Source organism: Petaurus breviceps, unplaced genomic scaffold (genome assembly GCF_028583685.1).
Source record: "Petaurus breviceps papuanus isolate PSGF00001 unplaced genomic scaffold, PetGlider_PUasm1.0 103, whole genome shotgun sequence".
In the NCBI taxonomy this organism is placed as follows: Eukaryota; Metazoa; Chordata; class Mammalia; order Diprotodontia; family Petauridae; genus Petaurus; species Petaurus breviceps.
This window is the reverse complement of record NW_027185588.1, coordinates 1,901,179-1,925,603: the sequence shown is the minus strand read 5'-3', so window position 1 is coordinate 1,925,603 and position 24,425 is coordinate 1,901,179. Positions and strand designations below refer to the sequence as shown.

General features: G+C 43.8%; 1 protein-coding gene across 2 annotated transcripts in view; it reads right to left on the bottom strand.

Moving 5' to 3' along the window:
- Window positions 1–1,241: 1,241 nt before the first annotated feature.
- The window catches only part of GOLGA3 (golgin A3), a 48,081-nt gene continuing 24,897 nt past the window's right edge, over window positions 1,242–24,425 (bottom strand). For both annotated transcript variants that reach the window (XM_069089338.1, XM_069089421.1), the window contains exons 12-24: window positions 22,007–22,084; window positions 21,457–21,720; window positions 20,727–20,821; window positions 18,803–19,019; window positions 17,832–17,975; window positions 17,253–17,450; window positions 13,071–13,187; window positions 12,669–12,808; window positions 11,716–11,848; window positions 11,353–11,475; window positions 10,103–10,267; window positions 9,167–9,327; window positions 1,242–5,386 (exon numbers count right to left, since the gene is read on the bottom strand). In XM_069089338.1, the coding sequence (XP_068945439.1) occupies window positions 5,179–5,386; window positions 9,167–9,327; window positions 10,103–10,267; window positions 11,353–11,475; window positions 11,716–11,848; window positions 12,669–12,808; window positions 13,071–13,187; window positions 17,253–17,450; window positions 17,832–17,975; window positions 18,803–19,019; window positions 20,727–20,821; window positions 21,457–21,720; window positions 22,007–22,084 (2,043 nt within the window). In that variant the 3' untranslated portion in view covers window positions 1,242–5,178. The remainder of the gene's footprint in view (window positions 5,387–9,166; window positions 9,328–10,102; window positions 10,268–11,352; window positions 11,476–11,715; window positions 11,849–12,668; window positions 12,809–13,070; window positions 13,188–17,252; window positions 17,451–17,831; window positions 17,976–18,802; window positions 19,020–20,726; window positions 20,822–21,456; window positions 21,721–22,006; window positions 22,085–24,425) is intronic.

The window sequence follows — 24,425 nt, the reverse complement described above, 5'->3', positions numbered from 1 at the left end:
TTATAGATGGGGAACCTGAGGCCTCCTGTGAAAATGCAATGACTTGGGGCGGCTAGGTGGCACAGTGAATAGAGCACCAACCCTGAAGTAAGGAGGACCCAAGTTCAAATCCAGCCTCAGACACTTAACACACACACACACACACACACTAGATGTGTGACCTTGGGCAAGCCACTTAACCCCATTGCCCTACCTTCTTCTCTCAAAAAAAAAAAAAAAGAAAATGCAATGACTCACCAATGGGGATCTAGGTAGTATCAGATGCAGGATTTGAATCTGGTTCCTGACTTGTTTTCTTTACATTTACATTTCTGCTTCCTAATGTTCTCGTCAGTTCAGGACTGATGAAGGTTGGGTATATCCCATAGATTTTAGAATGGGGAATAATGAGCATTGATTTAGCACCTACTATGTTACAGGCACTGTTAAGTACAATGTTACCTCATTTGACCTTCACAACCACCCTGGGAAGTACACTCTATTACCCCCATTTCACAATGGAGGAAACTGAGGCAAACAGGTGAAGTGACTCACCCAGGGTCACACACCTAGCATCTGAAGGTAGATTTGAATTCAGGTTTTCCTGATTCCAGGCCCAGTGTTCTTTTCACTATCCTACCAGCTGCTTCATGGCATGCTAGTAAGAGCAATGTGAGAGGAAGACAGAGCAATAAGGCACAGGTTTGGCCCTATTGATAAAAAAATAAACAGGGAAGGGAGAATGCAGGAGGGAGGGGGTGGTTAAAGTGTCCAAAGCAGATGAAGTAGGAGAAAATTCCACTGAAACACTTGGAGGCATCCCAAGAGGACAGGGGATTTGCCAGTCAGGCCCTTTCTTGATGCCCCCTGGGATGGTTGAATCCTAGATGCAAAGTCATGAAATCTAAGAGTTGGAAGGGGCTTCTGATGATAGCTGGTCTATGGTATCTACTATCAAGTCCAAACTCTTCTCGTTAAGAGCCCAAACAATCATCCAACCTCTACTAGACTACCTCTGGACTGAGGGACTGGCTGTTTCTCAGGGGAACTCATTCTCCTTCTGGATGGTTCTATTCTCAAGAGGATTCTGGACCACTTCAACCCGATGCCCCCAAGTTCTGCAATCTTGGCTATGTTCAGTGATATTCCTAGTAACTAATTCAGCGGATACCTGCAAATTCTTACTATCTTGTTTTTGTCTGTTTTTATATATAGTAGCAAGTGTGTCAAAGGGGCTGCAGACGAAAGAAATGAGAACAAGATTGTTTTGCGTCAGTCATTTAAATGGAACAGAAAATATTAGACAAAAGCATTTTGAAAACTGATATATCAAATGATAACAAAACTGTTACTGAAATCAATGAATGGAAATTTCCAGAGTATTTAACATATTTTTTATGAGTGGGGGAAAATACACACCTCAATAAGAGACAAATTGTAAATGCTATAATGAATCCCCAAAAATAAATATGAAACCCTTTACCAAAAATAGTTTATTGCACAAAACTTAGGAATTCCTATGCACACTTAAACCTTTTTTAATTAACATGCTGTATAAGATAATCATTCATTGTACATTTGTCACATTTTCCTGAAATTATTCCACCAAAAAGAGCCCCAACCTGATGAACAAATTTGAATAAATGTGTATGCATGAATCATTTTTTTTTGCATATATGTGAAGCTTATTTTGATTAGCTAATGAATTTTTTATTAGACCACTGAAAACCACTCAGAGTACTAAAACCTCCCTGCATTGCTGGGCCCATTCTGATACCTCCACTCACAAACCTGCTTGGATAAGAAGGCATGAGACCCCACACCCAATTCCCTGACACACAAGTTCTGGTTAAAGTGAGGCCCCAGGGCATCTCTTTTTAATGCCTGGATGGTTTCATCTGATGACATCTATTCAAGACATTTTTTAGCACTCAAGAAAGTGTCCGTACATATATCCATGCCAGGTCTACAGGTCTATAATTTGATTTGCTATTGTTTTTACAGGGAGACTTCCCTTGTACAGAAAAATGGATACTGTCAGTTGAACGACATGGCAAGTTTCAAAGTACTGCCCAGCTATGCCTATCAGAACACACCTTGGGGCATCTCTCTTGGGGACCTCCTGACAATAGTAACAGCCACTTTCACATCCTAGGACAAGATAAAAAATCAGCTGTCACACCCTCCAGAAGGAAGAACAGGTTTATGAATCTATAAGATCCACAGTATTTCTTGGAGATGTTGTGTACCAAAGAAGGAATGACAACCAGGTTGCACAAAACATCTTGGAACAAACTGGAAGACTAAGTAACAATTCCACAGAGTATGAACTTTCCCTTCAGTACTGAACGACACGTTCATTATAGACATCTACAAGTATGTTGCAAGTCCAGTCTTTGCTTTATAAAGGAATTATCCCTGCTTTCTTTCCATGTGTTGACTTGGGAGTCAATTTCAAAACTGGTTCTGAAGAAACAGCAGATTACCCAGCCCTTTCTTTACTAGATCCTGGCTGGGGGAGGTAGGACACTGAGACAGCTACAGGAAGCAAAGTCCCTTGCAGGCAAAAAAAAAAACCTCAGTGAATCCAAAGTAGGCAACTTGGAGTTTATCTTGTAGGTTATGGAGGCACCAGCTTTCCTCTTTAAAGTAACTTCTTGGGGAAACCTAATGGGGAAGCCTAAGCAGACACTGAGAGGCCTCAGATTTATTTCCCTAGTCTAGAATGTCCCAGGTACCAGAGGGAGAAAGGGAAAGGGGTCTGACATCTAGCAGCTTGGAGGGTAGGAAAGAAAGGGAAGCCAAGCAGTCCTGAGCTTCCCCTACCTGCCCACCCTCATCCTGCTCCACCTGCAGCAGGCCCCGAGTCTAGAGAATCACGTTCAGAGCTAAAACACTCGACCCTGTGAATTTTCTCTGAGCCAGAAGGGAGGGGACCAGCCAGGGCTTTGGGACAAGCACACTGCAGAGAGAGTCAAGAAAATTACTTGTGCTTCTCAGGGTAGGAGTGGGAGTGAGAGAAGGAATGAATGAATGCAAGAAATAACAAAGAGCAGAAAGAACAGAAAAAGATGAAATAAAATAAATGAAGGTTGACTTCACCTGACAACTAACCAAGCTTCTCTTCCTTCGTGGAAAAGTGAACCCTGAATGTGCCTTGCTAGGGAGCACCCCACATACTCCCTGGGGAGAGACAAGTGTGAAAAGATGAAGCATGTCCTAGCATCACATGAGACTGGCAAGGGGGTGATGTGCCTGCAGCTGTTGGGAAGGACGATTTTCCAGTATAGCAGCAAGAATCGCCCTCACACAAATGACACTTCTTTAGAAATGGCAACACTTGATGGGAGTAGTTTTTTTTTTTTTTAGTATCACTAAGTGTATTTAACATTAATGTTATTTTAACCTTATCAACTAACAACAGGGTATTTTTGTTTCCTCTTATAACACAGTTTTAAGAACACAAGGAATGGTTTAAGAATGCCATACTGTTTTCTCCATGAGAGTAATTAAGCTTCTTGTCATACACAAAGTAAACATAAGCCTATCTGGACTGATCAGTAACACTTTATAACGTCATTTTCGGGCCAGTTATTCTGCAGAATGGGCATCTGAGGGCCCTAGTCATGGATCATTCCCTAAAGCTTACAAACACAAAAATCTCCCACCACTTACTGCAATTTTGTTTCTAGATTTCTTTTTGCAAATTGAACAAAACCAAACCCCAAGTTCACAAAGTGCTGGCCTCCTGATTTATCGTTCTGATGGTGTTTGGTTTGGGTAGAATGATGTAAGGGGTGGAAGTATGTCCTATCCCAGGTGCCCGATTTGGAAATCAAGGTGTTCTAGGTTTCAACAGCACCCAGGAAAGAGGAGACAACCCGAAATCTGCACTGATACTGGTGTCTGAATGTTTTCCAGTCATCTGCATCAGAAGCAATGATTCCTGAGCAGGAAAGAGACTAAAAGGGAACTTTTGTTTTGTAAGTCTAGCTAACATGCTTGGAAAGTCCAGTTTGTAGGGAGTGTGTATCTCTCGAAGGCCACACTGGCTTCATTTGGCTGGTTTGACTCATCTGATGTCAGTTTCAGGTCTAAACCTCAGGCTGTCACAGCCAAAGGTGGGAGGGGAGATTCTTGTCACCCCATCTCTGACCGGCCTGCCGGGGAAAGATGGATTCAGGAACCTAAGCCAGAGGCTAGCCACACTATCTATAGTGCCCTATCGTACCCATCGCCAATCTTCTTCCATCTCTCTCTTTTTGCCCTCTTTTCCTCCCTCCTATGCACTCCCTCATTCTCCCAATTCCCCTCTTTTTCCTCTGCTTTGGTGGTACCCCAGGTCCTTCTGGACCCACTGGTGACAGGTCCCCTGCAGTGCTTCAGCCAGGGTGAGGGAGGCTGCTCCCACTGAAAGCAAAGCTCTGTGTGCTTTGGAACAGCCAAGAAAGAAAGGTGACGGAAAAAACCCCAAACCCTTTCATATAGGCATTTTTGTGTTTGAAAGGTATAGTAAATAAAATAATTATTTTTCTAAAAGCCTTACCTGTACTGGTCAGCTTCCCTAAATACTCTATATACAAGATTTTCTAACAGCAGTCTTAAACATGACAATCCAAATAATTTTTAAATTATATAAGGGTATTTTGTAACAATTATATGATTTCTTTTTACTATTTATAAACATCCAACTATAGGATGTATGTATTTGAAAAATAAAGTAAAAGGTGCAAAATAAGTGTTTTTTTTCTCTGCAGGAAAATAAAGCTTCCCACCAAACTGAGAAGGAAAGTGAAACATGGAATAAGAACTCCTCAAGCCAGATGTTTTCACTGATGGCAACGATTCTGAAATCTCCTTCTTGACAGGGTTTTGCCAAGAGGATCTCAGAATTCTGCCCTGACATACCATTCCTCAAAACTGATCCAGACTCCCGTCCAGAAATGTCAGAGACAAGACCCCATCTGAGACTGAGTTACTTTGGTAGGAAGTAGGATCATGTCACAGGAACCATGAATTAAGCATGGCCCACGAGGAGGTTACTTCTCTGGTCCTTTGCCATCACCCTCTGGTACCCTCATAGGCAAAAGGAGAACTCAAAACGGCAACTCATAGGAAAACATCAAGTACACAGTCAAATAAATAAGGGTGATAAAACAATAATCCTTCATACATTTAGACACAAGAAGAGACCCAGGGTCATTGTTCCAATACTCGCTGGGTGTGCGCAGGATGGTTCTGTTCCTTCCCATCAACGCTGGAGTTTTCAAGTTCCCTAGAGGCAGCAGGAGTGCAGGTAACTGAGAGGTCCATTAAGTGGCCCTCCATCTGAGTCCACGAAGACATTGATTCATGTACTGTGATCGTATGTTCTTCCATTTGGCGCTGAAGACTATCCATTTCTTGCCTTTTAAGAAAAGGAAACATGTCGATGGAATAAATGTGTCAAAAGAAGACAATCTAGGAACATCAGAAAAAGGCATAATTTTCTACCACAATATTTAAAATAGTACATTCCAATGCAAACAGAAAACCCTCCTTAAGAACAGAATGTGGCTGAAAATAAACTTGGGTACTCAACCTCATACCATATGCTAATGTAATTTGAACCAGACCATATAGTTAACCACTTAAAAAAAAAACTCCAAAATTAGATGAAAATGAAATAATACATTAAGATTTTTTATCTGCTGAGAAAAGGAATATATGATCAATTACACATAAAAAACTCCACAGCAGTCCTCCCCTCCACAAATAACCAAGATAAAAAGACAGAAGAGACAAAATAGCTGCAGTAAGCATAATATATAGAAATGCAACGTTTTAAACGGATACAAATATTCAAAGGAAACACTCATTCCCTAAGGGATCAAAGGTGATCTATCAATAGACAACTGACAAAGGACACATAATGCAAATCATCTCTTGAAAACCACCCAATAACTGTGTTGTGAGGATCTCAGCATCCATACATGCCAACCCACCCTTGAACAATCCCCCCAAAAAACACATTTCCTCAGGGGCTATCACCTAACTTCTGCTTAAAGAACACCTCTCAAGACTGCCCATTCCCCTTCAGGTCAGCTTGAATTGTTGTAACTTTGTTAATTCCACTCATTGTCTAGGATTCTGCCACATGGGATGGTCTTCCATGTGACAGTCTTTCAAATACTTGAAAACAGTCGTAACTCCCCAGAAACATCCTCTTTACCAGGTTAATCATGATCTGTTCCCCCTCCAGATAAGGAGGAATGCTGGCCTAAAGATAGCTGTCAAGTGCAGCCAGGTAAGGAAGTGGGCTGTAGTGATAACAGTGTGCTAAAGGAAGGTTACTCTAAAAGACTTACAAGCTCTGGTCCATGCAATGACTAATCACTGACTCCAGAAGACTTGTAATGAAGCAGGCTTCCATCCTCTTGGTAGAGATCATCAGTGCAGAGTCAAACTCTTTTTAGACCAATGTGTGATTTCCCCCCATTATATTTGTCTGTTACAAGGGGAGTGGGTTTCATTTTCTTGGGGGGGAGGGGAATAGAGGGAAGGAGATGAATGCTTGGGATGCAAGGGTAATGAGAAGATACTGATGCAAAAAAAAGGTTTAAAAAAATTTTTCAAAATATACAGAAAAGAACAGAACCAAATTCAGAAAGGGGACACTGACAAACAGGCTATGTGGGCCACATACATTCAATAGATACTTTAAAATTACCCAGACAATATATCATAGAGATTCATGGCTTCATATACAATCTTCTTTTTCTTTCTTTCTTTCTTTTTTTTTTTGAGCAATCAGGATTAAGTAACTTGCTCAAGGTTACACGGCCAGCTATTTCTGGGTATGGTGCTGAGTATCTGAGCCCGGGATTTGATCTCCAGGTCATCCCAACACTGGAGCCAGTGCAATTACTCACTGAGCCACCTGGCCACCCCTAAGCAATCGGGGTTAAGTAACTTGCTCAAGGTTACACGGCCAGGTGTTTCTGGGTGGGTGCTAAGTGTCTGAGCCCAGGATTCGATCTCTAGGTCGTTCTGACACTGGAGCCAGTGCTCTTACTCGCTGTGCTACCTGGCCGCCCCGAATCCTCTTTTTCTATATGTATTTTTGGTTAATGTTGACAGACATGATCATATTTGTCGTCTGTCAAGTTCATAATAAAAGAGGAAAAAAACCCAATTTCCCCTTATCAGATTCGACCTAACAATTTTAGCCTGTAAGATCTTTTGGAATCCTGACTATTATAATTGTCAACTGTTTTTGAAAAGCATTCATCTGTGCCTTTTCCTACATCACTGATAAAAACGTTCGATCAAGGCTACGTCCAGAGCCCTCTGGCACTCTGCTAGAGACCACTGTCCAAGCTGGTGCTGAATGATGAGTGACTACTCTTTGGGTCTGGTTCTTCATCTCATTCTAAACCCATCTGAACATATTGCCTTCTAGCCCAAATCTCTTTTAATGGAAAGGACAGCATGTGTAACTTGGTCAAACGATTTGCTCAAATCTAGGTAGATGCTAACTGCAGCATTCCCCTTACTGAGCAGTCTAATAACCCTGATAAGAAGGGAGATGAAAAGAGCTGGGGATGACTTTGGGAACGCTAGTGCCAGCTACCATTTCCTGGCTACCATCCCCTTTTCTAGCAGTTTGATACCCACTCTTTAATAACATGATCTATAATTTCTCAGTAACAGAAGTCAAGCTCCTCATTCTACATCTGCAGACTTCATTCTCTTCCCTTTTTTGAACATCAGGACATTTGCCCTCCTTTAGTTCTCGGCTGTGCTCCCATATCCCTGTTTGTGGCCTCACTAGTGACATCTGCCTTGTTTTTCCCAGTACCTTGAGAATTCAACTGTTCCTGGTGCCCTGAGGCCATCAAAGGCAACTAGGTCCCTTACTTAACTCAGGCATCATCTTCTCAACCAGCTATTTCAGTCCAAAGAGAATTCTTGGCAAAGAAAACAGAACAGAAATAAGAAAGGCTCTCTCCATTAGATTTTCAACTTGGAGTAGGAGTCCTGACCCTTGTTCCATCTTCCTCTTTTCCCTCCATGCGGTTAAAAATTTTTTAGAAGCTTTAAACCCTGAAAGCTTTTCCTTTTGTCCAACTTCCCTCCTGATCAAAGATGAACAAGTTAAAACAATTCAAAGGCATCCACCAAACTGACAAAAACAAAGAAAACTGACCAAATGATGTTGGGTCTTGGCATTCAGTCATGTCCAACTCTTCATGACCCCATCTGGGGTTTCCTACTTCACCACATGGCCTAAAATGTACCTGAGCTACAGAGGAAGAACTCAGTACCAGTGAGAAGGCAGGCCAGTGAGGGAGAGGGTGACCCAAGCTCTCCCTCTGGGTGCTGATTAACAAAGCTTCTCCCCTTGAGGCAGAGGCCAGCTGTTCTCCTGTGGCTCTACTCTGCTTGGTCCTGCTCTCACTCATGTTATCCCCCTTGCCTGGAAGCCCTTACCTGACTTCTCCACCAAGTAGAAGCTAAAATCCCTTTGAGGAGGGTCCAGCTCAGCCTCTCTTCTTCTGGATTCCTATAAAACTTAGATATGCCTGTCTTTCCCCATTATCTGTGTCTTACGTACTGAACTAGATTGTAAGACTCTCCTAAGTTCTGAATCCTGGGTACACACACAGTATGTATTCAATAAAGGATGGATGAGGGAAAAAAACAAAACCAATTAGAGCTGTCCCACTCTGGAGGGAGTGGAACAGTGACCAGCGTCACCACTGGCTGCCCCCGGGAGGGGAGGTCTTCTGACAGGGGTGAGTGCAGGCCTGTGCAACCTGTGGCCCTTGGGCCCTAAGCTGTGGGCCAAAGGATTTCCACTACATACAAAGGATGTTTTCCTCTACATTTTTCACTGGCAAAGCCTGCAAGCGACCCATGGCCCACAGGTTGTGCCCGCCTGCGTTAGGGCTCACCCTGTACTGGGGATCTGCATAAGGAGAGTCTTGTTCAGGTGTGAGTTGGAGGAGAGAGAATCCTTGGGCAAACCTTTCCAACTCACAAACTTTGTCATCCTGTGAGATGCCCAAAACGGAATGGAAACCCAGGAAAGGAGGAGGGTTTTAGGCTGGGAGAACCCTTTGTTGGGTATTTGGACTAGCGCCATGAAAGCGTGTTGCCACCAGATTGCACTTTCTTTACTAAATGACAAACAACAAGGTCCTACTTCAGTTGCTGGAGACAGCTGTTCAGGTTCTTGAGGGGCTCCTTGCTCACAGTGGGCGGGGGCTTGAGCAGCTCCTCCAGAAGGGAGGCAGGGACAGGGCAGTCTGGAATTTTAACAGGAGTCACAGGGTTGGAATTGGTCTCCCCCTTCAGTTCCTTCCTCTGAAAAACAGACGTGTCGTTAGTGCCTGCATTTAGGGAGAGAGACAGAGAGAGAGAGTGCAGGGCGGAGGGAGGGAGGGAAACTGATGATACACATGTGCACACCCAAGCTTTCTAATTCTGCACAGGAGGGCCGCCAAACTCGGCAAGTACAATGCCCACGTTTGGACGCCTTCCACGTGATAGCTAGCATCTATACGGTATTTTAAGGTTTGCTAAGGACTTTGCATATGGTAACTCATAAGGATTATGTTAATTTGTGAAACTTATGATCTTCACTATAACCGCCCCTTGGATATGAACTGGAAGATAAGCACTGTCCATGAAGGACCTTTGGCAACATGAGGAAATGTTACTTATCCAACTGGGTTGTCAGGTTCCACCATTATTTTACTGGTACGCTTATTTCAGAAGGATGAATTATTGCGATTCATTTCAAATTTATGAAACTCCTCTAGAGACAAAGCAGGGAGAGCCCACACACAGTGAGTCCTGGGTATGCCTTGGCCCTAAGCCAACAATGACTGGCACCTGTGGCCTCTGAGCAAAGTCATTCAGGAGTAACTTTCTCCTGAGCAGGATGAGGCCCAGAACCTGCCTCTTGGTGTGGTCCTAATGATCTTTCCACCACAGAACCTCTTCCACATGTGACATGATCTAAACACAGACTGGCAACTAAAGAGGGGCCATGACTGCTGGCCAAGGCCCTACAGCATCACTACTGGCCAGTGCTGGGGGGACAGTCCTGGGGGGAGCTCGGGCCGGGGTGCACTACCTTCTTCGTTTTGCCATGCTTGAGGTCCAGCTTCAGTTGCTGGTTTTGCTGGAGCAGCGTCTTCATGCTGTTCTTCAGCTCTGTCACCTTAGCCTGAAGGGTGAATTTATCTTTCTGGGTCATCGAAAGATCTTCTCGTGCCATGTCCAGCTCAGTTTTAATATTCTGGAGAGAGAAGTGAGAGTTTTTTTCAGCCACCGTGGAAAACTGGAAGCTGAATGATTTCTAGAGGGCTGGGGCAGGCAAGGGGGAGGGGATATTGGTCTTAGTCTGGATTCCCAGTCCTGGTCCCTGCTCAGCAGGCTGCGGGGCTGCCCAAAGGAAAAGGAAGAGGACTCTGCCCACACTGGACGCCCCTGCAGGGCTTTGCCAGGGAGAGCTCTCTCCCAGCTGTCTGTTGCAGCAGCAGCTCTTCTGCAGGTCACTGGAGGAATCCTATCAACAGCAGGAATAATGATGGATGAGGATGGAAGCTGTGATTTCATTTGTACAGAGAACGTTGCTGTGATCACATTCACTTTATCGAGGAAGGTGGACGGCTCCTCTGCAATGGCATGCCTGGACAAGCTGCCAGAGCTCAAGAGTTCAAGTGACTCATTAGCTGGCAAAGCCAGCAGGGGCCGGGGCTTCTGACGAGGCCACTCTGTCTGCCAACATCTCTCTGAAATAATGAACTTAACAAAATCCCCCAATATTCATTTTTTTTTTTAAGCAATCGGGGTTAAGTAACTTGCTCAAGGTTACACGGCCAGTTTTTCTGGGTGTGGTGCTACGTATCTGCGCCCGGATTTGATCCCCAGGTCATCCCGACACTGGAGCCGGTGCTCTTACTCGCTGAGCCACCTGGCCGCCTCTCCAATATTCATTTTTAAAGGAGGAAAATTGGCCCAGTGAAAGCAGCATGAGGCCCATTCCCCTCACTCTCACTGGCTCTAGAGTTCTTTGGCCACCTACAAGCAGAGGCTGGACTATTCCCATGAAATCAAAGTTTAATTTTACCTCTGCCTGCTAGAAAAGCTATTTATTTAGAGGCGAACAATCTGAGCAGGTTCCTTTTCCCTTCCACAGGGACAATACCAATTAATCAAAAAGAATGAGGACAATTCTGACAGTGAACTTTATCGGGCACGTGGCTGGGATTGCTCAGGATCATTCTTGTTTTCCACCCAGAAAGCCTCCTCTCCTTTGCTGTGCCTGAAGAGCCCCCAGCCAGGGCCCTTCCTCAGAGCCACGTAGGCCCCTTCAGCTACCTGCAGCGCCAGCTGGATTCCTTCCAGCTCCTTCTGACTGTGCTGCTCGGTCAGGTCCAGCTGCTGCTTCAGGGTCTGGACTTCTCTCTCTTTCTGACTTATCTCCCATTTGAGATCTTCAACCTAATGAAAGAGAAGAGGAAACAAAGCAGAACACTGCTGAAAAATAGTTTATTAATCCATTAGAAAGGACATCTTCTTAAGGAATGTGTTATATTTACATGCTGCAAATGACACTTTATTCCACTCTGAAAAATTCAATAATCTTCTATTAATTCATCTAATAACTGTCTAACGAGATCAGCAAAATCAACGGCCTGTTGCTTTTGGCTGTCTGATGATGGAGCCCTTTAAAGTTCTTACCTCTTGGTTTTCAACAGGCTGTTTGTCCAGCTGTTCATCCAGCTGCTTCTGCAGAAGCTGCAGCTGAGCCCGAGCTTCTGCCAGCTCCTGCTGGAACTGGGATACTTGTTGGCAGTATTTTCCCTCCTGCACCCTAGGGATGGACACAAGGGCAAGAACAAAATTTCTGCGCTGACCTGCACTTCTTTTTGGCTGTAAAAATCTCTCACTGTATTCTGGATCTTTGCGAAGGTCATATATAGAATACATATAATGTTCCCAGAGCACCAGGGATTTGTGAGGACACAACCTCCAACAAACAAGAAAGCAAACAAGTGTGATAAGGAGATGTCTGTGATGAGCCTGTGTGATGATCCTGACCATGCATGGTCTGTGCAGGTCACAGATGCCAGATCTGTTTTAAGGGTGACTTATTACAGGCTTGCTAGTGACCCTGACGTGTGCCACCAAGGCATTCCTATGCTGGCATAAATGCCTATCCATTACATCAGCTAAAAGCTGCTCTCTGGAGTTCCCCTAGAAAGTGGGCCAAACTGAACCCAGGCTGCTCCTCCTGATCCCACCCTGTAGCCCAGTGCTGGACAGAGATCAAATCCAAGGGTGAGCATGGTCAAACCAGGAAAGTCAGCAGTGGCAATGACTAAAGCCTGAAATGAAACTATGCTCTGTGCCTCTGGTTTCCGGACCCCAGGAGATCCTGAGGTGTATTAATAATAATACCACACATGGCTGACATTTACTAAGCACCTCCTGTGTGCCAGGCACTTTACAATTATCATCTCATCTGATGCTCACAACAACCCCAATGGAGCAGGTGCTATCATCACCCCCTCTTAGAACTGAGACAGCTGGGACAGGCAGGGATTGAGGCTTTTGCCCAGGAAGTGCCCGAGGCCAGATCTGAACTTGGGACTTCCTTGACTCCAGGCATGACTTGGCCAAGCAACACTCACTGAAGACTGTCTGCTTCTGCTTGGAGCTTCTGGATAAGCTGCTCCTTGGCCTGCAGCTCCTTCTTCACCTCGCTCAGCTCCAAGGCCGCAGCTCGGAAATGACGGCGGTTGTGTCCAGCATCAGCCTTGGCTGCAGCCACCTATGGCAAGGGGAGGCAAGAGGCAGGCCAAGAAGCCAGTTAAGGTGCATTTTCTGTGAAATAAACAAGCACTTAAGCAGACCTTTTCCTTCTGGTGTAGACAAAAGGCTTTTAAAAATCATAGTCCTTGAAGGAGGCTGAGAAGTGGCTTTGCCACTCCCATCTCTGTATTACATATTTCTAGATCTGGCAGGTGCCAAGCCCACAGAGCCCCTGGTGGGGCCTGGTCTGAGACTCACAGGCAGCAGAAGCAGGCACATACCTGCTCCTTGAGGCTCCGCACTTTGGCCTTCTCCTTTTCCAATGACTTCTGCAGACTCTGAACCAGCTGTTTCATCTGCTGATCTTCCTCCTCTTTGCGCTGTAGAACCGCCTGGACCTGGAGCACAGGAGGGAAGTGGGGTGGCATGCTGCCCTTAGCAGTGCCTGGACATCCACAGTCAATATAAGAACCAGGCCCTGGGTGTCTGACGGCACTGCCACAGCAGGGGGTCTTGGGGTGGGGGCTGTGTGCTCTCCTTGGCACTGGCTCCCAGCAGCACCCTGGACACTCTGATGTGCTACTGGAGGATGAAGGGTTTTAGTTCTCTGTGAAGAGACTAAGATGCTTTCCCAAAGAAACTGTGTAAGAAAGGACTCCTTAGTTTGCAGGATGGAGAGACTTTACTACTATAGCTTAACCTTCTCAAGCAAGGGTGGTCCCCGATACATGACGTATGCTTTTTACCATAGGAAACCTCCAAAGAAAGAGGCTAAGAAAGGATCCTCAGGAATGACCAACACAAACGCGACTTTTCTAAGCAAATATAAAAAAACAAAACCAAACAAATCATGTGTCAGTCATGTTGATTTGGTCCTGGAGGATAAAGGTGTGCCTTCAGAAAGCCTTTTTAAGTAAACTTACCAATTATGCTATAGCCTTATGAAACAAGGGGAAATGTTCTCATTTCCACTGTGGAAATTCTGTCTCAGTAAGGACAGATAGGAAGAAACAGTAATTCTTCTTGTGGCTGGCTGTCAAATTCTTCCACTCTAAACTGTTCTTAAAGAAACATAAGGGGGAGGGGGCGGCAGCAGCTAGGTGGTACAGCGAATAGAGCACTGGCCCTGGAGTCAGGAGGACCTACACTCAAATCTGGCCTCAGACACTTAACACAAAACTAGCCATGTGACCTTGGGCAAGTCACTTAACCCCAACTGCCCTACCTTCCCCCCTCCAAAAAGCACACACACACACAAAAAAAGATGCAGGGGTTGAGAAAAATCAGGAACTTACTTAAGCTCATCCCCAATTACCTCAAATACCTGTAAAAAATGACTAATAAAATTTTAGAGCTACAGAACCCACAAAATGACAGAACGAAGTACATCTCCAGCTGAGGACAGCCTGGCAAATAGACAGGAAGGGGCTATCGCACTGAGCTGGGAGCATGGGCCATACTGGCACAGAACAGCCAGAGCCGACCTCAGGGGAACGAATCACTGTCAGCTGTACAGGTCTCCAGACTTCCCAACCCATAAACGTCAAAAAGAAAGTAAAAGGTCAGTAGGGAAAACTGTTGGAATTGGGTGAGAGAAGTGTACCCTGAGTGGGGGGGGTGGAGGTGGTGACAGCTGCAGCTGCTGTGGAAGCAGCTGTTTCCTGAGTTCCAAGTGCACAGATGGTGGGAGGACCAAGGGCCTGGCCACAGGGCAACTGCAGAAATCTCTACTCGCGCTGAGGCAGGATTCTCTGGCTTTGCCCTGCTTGGATCTGGGTAGCAGTCTTGGCTAGTGGTCCTGGGGTGAGGAGCACTGGCATGGCAAAGCTTGTTCAGGCTATGAAGAGGCAGTCCACCTCACAGTTCTGAGGCAGGTGCGTATAAGAAGCTCTGACAATAGCTGCACAAAAGCCCAGAAATTTGGGACACAACACTTTCCACTCTGGAAGCAGAGTTCTACTGCAGCAAAGAGCTCAAAAGTCAAGACTGGCAAGATGAGCAAACAGAAGAAGAGAAATAAGACTATAAAATCGTTCTTTGATGACAAAGAAGATCAAGAAAGGGAACCAGAAGAAAACAAAACTCCTGCATCAAAAGCTTCCAAGAAAAACATGAATTGGTTGCAGGCCATGGAGGAGGGAACTCAAGAAGGAATTTGAAAATCAAGGAGGAGAAGTAGAGGAAAAACTGGGAAGACAAATGAGAATGATGCAAGAAAATCATGAAAAATGAGTCAACAGCCTGCTAAAGGAGACCCAAAAAAATACTGAAGAAAATAACACCTTAAAAAATAGACTAACTCAAATGGCAAAAGAGGTCCAAAAAGCCAATGAGGAGAAGAATGCCTTAAAAAGCAGAATTGGCCAGATGGAAAAGGAAGTTCAAAAGCTCACTGAAGAAAATAATTCCTTCAAAATTAGACTGCAGCAAATGGAAGCTAATGACTTTATGAGAAATCAAGGTACTATAAAACATATCCAAAAGAATGAAAAAATAAAAGGCAATGTTAAATATGTCACTGGAAAAACCACTGACCTGGAAAATAGATCCAGGAGAGAGAATTTAAAAATTAATGGACTACCTGAAAGCCATGATCAGAAAAAGACAAAAATCTTTCAAGAAATTCTCAAAGAAAACTGCCCTGATATTTTAGAACCAGAGGGTAAAATAATAGTTGAAAAATTCACTGATCACCTATTGAAAAAGATCCCAAAAAGAAAACTCCTAGGAATATTATAGCCAAATTCCAGAGTTCCCAGCTCAAGGTGAAAATATTACAAGCAGTCAGGAAGAAACAATTTGAGTATGTGGAAACACAATCATGATAACATAAGATCTAGCAGCTTCTACATTGGGGGAATCGAAGGGTTTGGAATATATTTTGGAGGTCAAAGGAGCTAGGATTAAAACCAAAAATCACCTACCCAGCAAAACTGAGTATAATACTTCAGGGAAAAATATGGATATTCAATGCAACAGAGGACTTTCAAGCATTCCTGATGAAAAGACCAGAGCTGAACAGAAAATATGACTTTCAAATACAAGAATCAAGAGAAGCATGAAAAGGTAAACAGGAAAGAGAAATCATAAGGAACTTATTAAAGCTGAAATGTTTACATTCCTACATGGAAAGACAATATTCATAACTCATGAGACTTCTCCATATGAGGATTAGTTGAAGGGACTATATGTGTATATATACATATACACATGTATGTATAGGTAGGTGTATGTGTGTATATATATGTATGTGCATATGTGCGTATATGTATACATAGAGGGTACGAAGTGAGTTGAATGTGAAGGGGTATCTAAAAAAAAATTAAGAGGTGAGAGAGGAATATATTGGGAGAAGGAGAAAGGGAGAGATAGAATAGGGTAAATTATTTCACATAAAGGAGGCAGGAGAAGGCTGTTACAATGGAGGGGAAGATCAGGAGGTGAAATGGGTCGACCTTACTCTCACTGAATCTGGCTCAAGGTGGGGATAACATTCACACTCAGTTGGTATATTACCCTACAGGAAAGTAGAGGGGAAGGGAATAAAAAGGGGGGTTGACAGAAGGGAGGGCAGACTGGGAGAGAGGGTAGTTAGAAGCAAACACTTTTGAAAGGGACAGGGTCAAAGGAAAAAATAGAATAAATGGGAGCAGGATTGGATGGAGGAAAATATAACTAGTCTTTCACAACATGACAACTATGGAAATGTTTTGCATAACTACACATGTATAACCTATACTGAATTGCTTATCTTCCCAGTTGGGGTGGGTGAAGAGGGAAGAAAGAAGAGAATCTGGAAATCAAAGTTTTAAAAACAAATGTTAAAAAATTGCTGTTACATGCAACCAGTAAATAAGATATAGAGACAATGGGGTATAGAAATCCATCTTGCCCTACAAGAAAGTAAAGGGAAAGAGGGGAAGGGGAGGGATGGGGGCGTATATATGAGAGGGCAGACTGGGGGAGTAATCAGTATTCTTGCCATCTTGGGGTGGCGGGTAGGAGAGAGATGGGGAGAAAAGAAAATTTGGAACTCAAAATCTTGTGGAAATGAATGCTGAAAACTAAAAATAAATAAATAAATTCAGAAAAAAACCCTCAATCCCAATGTGAATTACAAAACTCCCGCCCCAAAAAACACTAAAAAAAAATAAGTTAATAATCTACTTTACTGTTGGCTGTTGCATTGTATCTTTTCTTTAATAGAAATAGAATTTTAATGGAACTGTTGGAGAATAGTCTACTTAGTATTAGACACTATGCCCATTTGGTTGGATTTTAAATGAATAGGTTGACAGTTGACAGATTTGCTGTTACAGTTGTTTTTTGGGGAACTGTTATTCAATTAAAATGTTTATCATCCATTAAAAAAAGAAATTAAAAATAATTTTAAAAAATAAGAAAGATGTGTGTTTATTTTAACAACACTGAGAACCAACCCACTAGCACAAGGCTCTGAATACCTGCAGGTTCAGCTGCACTAAATCTGCCTCCCTCTTGGCTAACGCTGTCTCCAGGATACTGTTGTGCTCCCGTAGGGCTGCGTTGGATTGTCCCAGACCTGTCAGCTTTCCCCGCTCATGCTCTAGTTCAAGAGCCAACTTCTTATTTAACTCTTCAAGGCGCTTTATCTTCCTCCTAAAGCCTCTGGATTCTTGGAGCTGGGGAAAAATCATAATAAAGGCTCACTGTGACCTGAGCTGGCTGTGCACTTCAGTGAGTAAAATATTCTGATGAATAGTTATCACAGAGAGTAGCATTCAAGGAAATAGACTGCACCACCAGAGTATGTTACAGATGTACAGAAGCTGCATTGAAATAGTTTTACTCGAGAGAATGCCAGACAAAGTCAGCAATACTAAAGCATGAGTTCAGCACACAAGATTCCAAGACAGTGGCTTCACCATCACAAACTACAATCACTAGCCAGCGCATCACTACAGCACCCACAGGCACCCTCCCACTTTTCCTGCTGTTTCCCACGCCCCATCCCTTTGGCATCTCTTAACCTTTCTCCCCCAAGAAAAAGCAGAAACAACCACCTCATCTTCCAGCTCGATGACTTTCTCCCTGTACTCTTCCAACTCTTGGCTGGTCAGGGAGATGATTTCCTGGAGCTCCTTCTCCAGCACCATCTTATTATGACCAAGAGTCTGTAGCTCCAACTCCAGGGACTGGATTCGTTCCTAAAGACAGAGGGGATAAGTTCAGTACTTCCTGCTTCATGGGGCATATGACAAAAACCATTCAACATGTCTGCTTCCTTTGAGCAAGGGCAGTTTTAAGGGGCAAGACCTGGTTTTGGTCACTTACAAATTTATGTAATACATAAATATATGTAATACAAAAATTTTAATACATTTCTGTAGAAGCTTTGTTTAGAAGGGGTTTAACTTTACTCACCCAAATCATGCACATTTTAATATGGTAACAAATAAAACCACAGGACATAATCTTTGTACTCGATTGGTGAAAGATAGAGAAGAGTTCTGAAATCAGGAAAAGGAAAACTCCTTCAACAGGAGGGGCCTATACTGTGTGTTACAAACAAGACCACCAGACTGAAAAGCATGCACAAGCCCATCTCATGGGGCCTGTGACAGCAATGGGACAGCAGAGACTGCTGAATGATACCAATCACCCCAACAAAGTATTTCATAAGTAATAAAGCTATGGGACATTTAAGTGGTAGTTTAAAGTCCATGATATATAAACAATGAAAGAGAAAATCTATGCCCACAACTGAAGATTCCTTTTGTCTAAGTCCCTAACTAATGTACCAATAAGTTCTCCAAAGGAAAAAAAAATATTTCTTTCTAATAAATCAGACTAGAACTGGAAGGAACCTAAGAAATCATATGACCCACCACCCTCCTTTCACAAATAAAAATGCTGAGACTCCCTGGGGGGGGCAGCACGCACAGGGGCAGGCAACTGATGCTCTTCCCCCTATACCTGCACTTTGAGCCCATGTCTCTACGTGGGAGAGAGAGAGAAGGTGATATCTGCATACATTTAGAACTTGGTTGTTGCCTCCATCTGTGACCTGGGCTCTGAGTTTGGTTAATTCTGCCTCTGAGGATTCTTTGGCAGTAAGGGCTTCCTGGAGGCGGCGGCTCAGGATGCCCACTGCGTTCTCATAGGCTTTGTGCTTGGCCTTCATCTCTTTCTGGGCGCTAGTCAGATCTGAACCCAGTCGTTTCATCTTCTGCTTTTGTTCTGTAATGGCCCTGGAGCACAGTAAAGGAGAAAAAAGAAAAAAATCTGAGCCCCAAAACCATCAAATATTGAAAGGAAATAAAACGTTTAACTTCATATAATCTCAGAGCTTGGAAAGAACCTGAGCAGGCCTCGAGAGCTAACTCATGTCACAATATGATCCAGCTCAAGTCCCAGGGAGGAAGTGACAAAGAGTGACTCATCAAACCAATTAGGAAACATGCAAAGTTTTCCAAGGTTTCAATTTGCATTTTCCTCTTCTCAGAGTTCCTTGGGAAGGGTCATATGAAATTAGGGGAAAACTCCCTCTCCTTACAAACCAAAAAAACTGCTTGTTTTTACCCGTGAATCATAGCAATAAATCAATTCATACTCCATGACAGGTGGGAGAGAGTATATGGTGTCACTGAAAGATCACGGGAGCAACACATCCAATACAGAAATAAATTTTGCATGATTTCACATGTGTAATTGATATCACATTTCTTGACCACTAAATGGATGAAGAAGAGGGAGAGAATTCAGAAATCCAAATGTAAAAAATATGTGAAATATTAATAAAAATAATAAATTTATTTTAAAAAATTATTTTAAGAAAGAACAAATATGGGGTTGGGTTCTCCCATTCCATTCCTAGTATCCCTCACAGACAGTTTTGCCAGGAGTTTGCCAAGTTAATTGCCCTTTTTGGTCTTCAACTAAAAAAACAAGGGACTGAAGAAATGAAGTCCAAGGCTACTTCTGACTCTGACATTCTCTGATTCAAATGTATGATCTGAAATCTAAAAGATAATATCTGGGTTGCTGAGCTTAACCTTCTGCCATTTCTACCTGCAGGTTATGGTCTGCCATTCTGTGTAACAGAATGGTTACCCCAACACAGGGCACAAGCAGAATTTTTCCAAGATGAACTCAAGTTTAAAGGCACTATGGAAGATTCCCATTTACAAGGGCTCTGAATTCATTCCTTTTGTAGAGTTGTGGGACCTTTCACAATGGAAGTAACAGATCCCAAGTCTGTCTAATCTGCCAACCTGGAATATCCCACTTTTGAGTTTTGTGGGTTTTTTTTGGAAGATCATGCCCACCCTGCCTGTTGACATAAACGCATCAACTCAGAGTGTGATAATATAAAAATGCCAATTTAATTTCAGGTTTTCTGCATATACTGGGCAGAAGAAGAAGTGAATAAAATGTTGTGGGCTTGTAAACTTTTTCCTTGTTCACAAGGACATGTATATATTTAATAAGCATGAGAAGAAACTTGATGCTTATACAGTTAAAGGGAAGAAGCCCAAGGGCTCTTAAGAGTATCCACAAAATGTTTAAAAAACTAAAACCTAGAGAAGGACCTATTCTCTTTCATGGATTTTTATATATGAGGAGATGTAACAAGTACCCAGAACAGGAAGGGAGGTGTGGGATGAGGTTTTATCCTTATGGAAGAAGGATTTCATACATGAGACCAGAGAATCATCAAAGCGCTGAAGCATGGACATATGTGCTGCATTTCCACATGTAGATGACTCCACAAAACACCTAAACATCTCTGTGTATATGTGGAGAGGCGCAGGTATCTGACCCTAGAGAGGTGTATCATCCTTGGGATGGAACCACCCCCACATGGACACTGGCAGGTGCTCGCATACACTTCTGTGTGCGCATCCCCCAGGCCGCAGCCATGGCCGGGCTAAGTCAGCGCTCAGGCCTGGACTTACTTCCTTGCTTCTTGTTGCATTTGCTCTATTTGGTGTTTTAACAGCTCATTCACCTCTGTAAGAGACGCCATTTGTTCTCTGTCAACCTGCAAAGACTTGAAAATGAGAGAGATGGAGAAACAGCGTGAGAGGTTTGGAAAAGAACCATCTTTCAGTCTGCTCTGAGGCCTGCTTTATGGTAGGAGATGCTGTTTTGACAGGGATCTGCTAACGGGGGTGAACACGGGGACTCCAGGTGCACTGGACACTCCCTGAGTTCCTACATATACCCAGATGACAAAACGTCACTTGGGGGCATCTGCTGCCTCAGTTACTGCAGTTTTCCCTCTGTGGATACTTGCTACCTGCCCTGCTGAGAGCCCCACCCCTGAGGACCTATTTTTTTCCCCCAATTTATTTATTTATTTTTAGCTTTCTACATTCATTTCCACAAGATTTTGACATACAAATTTTTCTCCCCGGCTTTCCCCTACCCCCACCCCAAAACAGCAAGTCTATTGAGTACCCCTTCCCCCAATCTGCTCTCTCTTATATCCTCCCCCATTCCCCCCTTTCTAGTAGGGCAAGATGGATTTCTATACCCCAGTGCCTGTATATCTTATCTCCCAGTTGCAAGGACCTATTCGTAAAGTAAGACTTTGGAGAAGCCAAGGAGAGGAAAGACCTCTTGGTGGCTGAAATGATCAAGTTAGAAATCCCCCTGAGAGAACTCTGCCAGCACTGTCCAGACCTGTAACTGTGTCTCCAATTCATCTCGTTCTCTCTGCACCAGCTGGAGCTGCTCTTCGAGGCTGGTCATTTGCTGCTGGACTTGGGACACTTCCTTCTGTAATCTGAAATGCTCCACTTCCACCGACTTCTTTTCACCCTGAAGTTTGATTAACTCCTGCCTCAGATTTCTCATCTCTAAGTCCAGTCTTTTCTTTGTGGCTTTCAATTCACTGATCAGCTGGTCCTTGGAACTTGCATCTCTCCGGTATGCTTCCACCATCACCTACTAGCACATACTAGAATTACAGACTGTTCTTAGGATAAGTTAACTTTTCTTAATTAAAAATCCTTGTTTCAATAGTTTCCATGCTCAAGATCTAAAAGCCACCTTTTGTAGGGGAAATTATGATACAAATTTATAAAGATATTTTAAGAAAACCAATCAAGTCAAGGGTTAAAAGTCTATCTTCAGGATCAGCTAAAAGGTAATGCTTCTCCCTACAGGGCATCCATCTGAATTTTCACTTGGCACTTTCATTTGAAGGAAACGATGAGGAGCAACACTCTACCTTTTGTTGAAGAAACTGTTCCTTCACTTTCTGAGTCTGTTTTTTCAGAGCAATGCTTTCCTGCTGCAGGTTTTCCACCTGGGACAGGAAAAACAGACACACTCTGTTACACCCTCCCTGGGATCCAGGGAGACATTCAGTCCAAAGAACCACCATCTAAGAGTCTGTTTTTATGCAGCCAACATGAAAAAAAAAATCTCAACTACCATCCGCCTGGTCTTATTCTTCCAGTATCCCAGGTTCCCTCACAACCTTGGGGAATCTTAGCTCTCCGGTCCCTTTGCCTCACCCCAAGATCAATCAGTAGACAATTCCTGTTCACTTGATTTCTCTCATCCCTCACAGAGGTGACTTTTCTGACACTGACCACCTTGGAGTACATGACTATGTACTCAATAGACTCAGTGGGGTCACTGCATCCAAGGCTGGGAACAGTTGCCAAATTCCTATTTCTACGGCATGGTTATAGTCGTTTCATTCTCTTGCTCAAACATCTTTAATGGGGGCATTATGTCCATGTTTCTAGGATGAAAATAAATCACTCCTACTACCTGGCATTCAAAACTCTCCACATCTCCCTGGAGCACTGGCTATTCCGGGCTATTTCTCATCATCCTTCTTTCATACCTTTGCTTTCTACTAGCTGGCTCCTCAAATTCAACATTCCATTTCTGTACCTTTACAAGGGTGCCCCCATGCCTGGAATGGATTCCTCCTTTTCTCTCTGTCTCTTAGAGTCCCTGGTGGCCTTAGAGGCTCTATTCTAGCATCCAGTATGACATACATGAAGCCGTTCCTGCTTCCCATGGATCTCTCTCCTCAAATAACCTCACAGATATTTACCTGTGTACAGGCTGGATACTTCAAGCCCACAAGTGGAGGGGAACTTCTCTTTGTCTCTGTTTCTCTATCACTGAGTCTCACATGGTGCTTAATAAGCCCTCCCAGTCACACCTGATAGTGCTGCAAACCCTGAAGACACACTGAATGCTTTCCCTGCTGCCTAACCCAGGGAGGTTTCCTAGAGATGCTCTGATACCTGAGAAAGAACTGAGGTACAATCATCAAGTCAAAACAAAGCATCAGTGAGACTGACACATTCATCATTAATAAAGGGGAGGACAATGTCTTGAACTCGTTAGTGACTTAAATATTGAATCATCAGGCTTCTAAAATTCTAGCAGCTACAGAAGGACCTGGGGAAGAGTTTGCAGTCAAAGACTAAGGAAGTCAGCCATTCCCTGCCAAAGCACCAAGTGCAGGCTTCCCTCCTTTGTTCTCTGAATAAACCAGTGATGTTTAAGGAATGAATCAGAAGAGCTGTGGACTGGCCCTGTGGGCCCTAGTTAGTCTGACCATAGCTACAAAGTGAACAGAATACATGAAAACCAACCTCAGCCCATTCTGCCACCAATCCATCCTCTCTACTCAGTCCAAAGTGGTTTTTCCCAATGCTCAGGTCCAATCACGTCACCCCTTGTGTTCCACACCCCCAAACCCCAGAAAGCTCCTCATTGTCTCCAGGATCAAATACAAAATGCTGTTTGGCATTTAAAGCCTTCATGACCTGGCCCCCCCTCCTCCCTTTCCAGTCTTCTTACACCTTATTCCTCAACATAATCTCTTTGGTCCAATGACACTGACCTTATGGCTGTTCCAAGAACAAGACACTCCATCTCTCAGCTCTGGGCATATTCTTTGACCATCCCCCATGCCCAGAACACTCTTCCTCCTCCATTCCACTAATGACCTCCCTGTCTTTCTTTTAGCCCCAACTAACACCCCACCTTTGACAGGTCATCTTCCCCAACCCCTCTTACTTCCAGTGCCTTCCCTCTGCTAATCATTTCCTCTTCCTCCTGTATATTGTTTGTTTGTGCACAGCTGTTTTCTTGTAGCCTTCTCAGTTAGACTGTAAGCTCCTTGAGGGCAGGCACTGTCTTTGACCTCTCTTTGTATCCCTAGTGCTTGGCACAGTGACTTGCTCTAGTAATCATAAATGATTATTGGCTGACTATTTTCAGATAACAAAACTGAGTAAGAGGAAAGCTACTGTGCGTTAAAAAGAAGTCACTGGGGGGGGGGGGGGGGCCGGAGCCAAGATGGTGGAGTAGAAAAAGGACTTCTCCATGGCTCTGGCTCCCACCTCCTCTGATACACGTATAAAAAGTCTCTAAACAAATTTTAGAGCTACAGAACCCACAAAGTGACAGAGAGAAATAAATCTCTCACTGAAGGCAGGCCGGAAGGAAGGGGCTATTGCACCAAGCTGGATACCATGCCCAGCCCCACGTGAGCCATGCAGTTTTGGCCCCGGGCAGCCCCAACCAACAGCAGCCTGAGCAGACTTCAGGAGAGTGAAGCACCAGCAGCTGTGGCGGTTTCCAGACTTCTCAACCCATAAACACAACACTAAAGA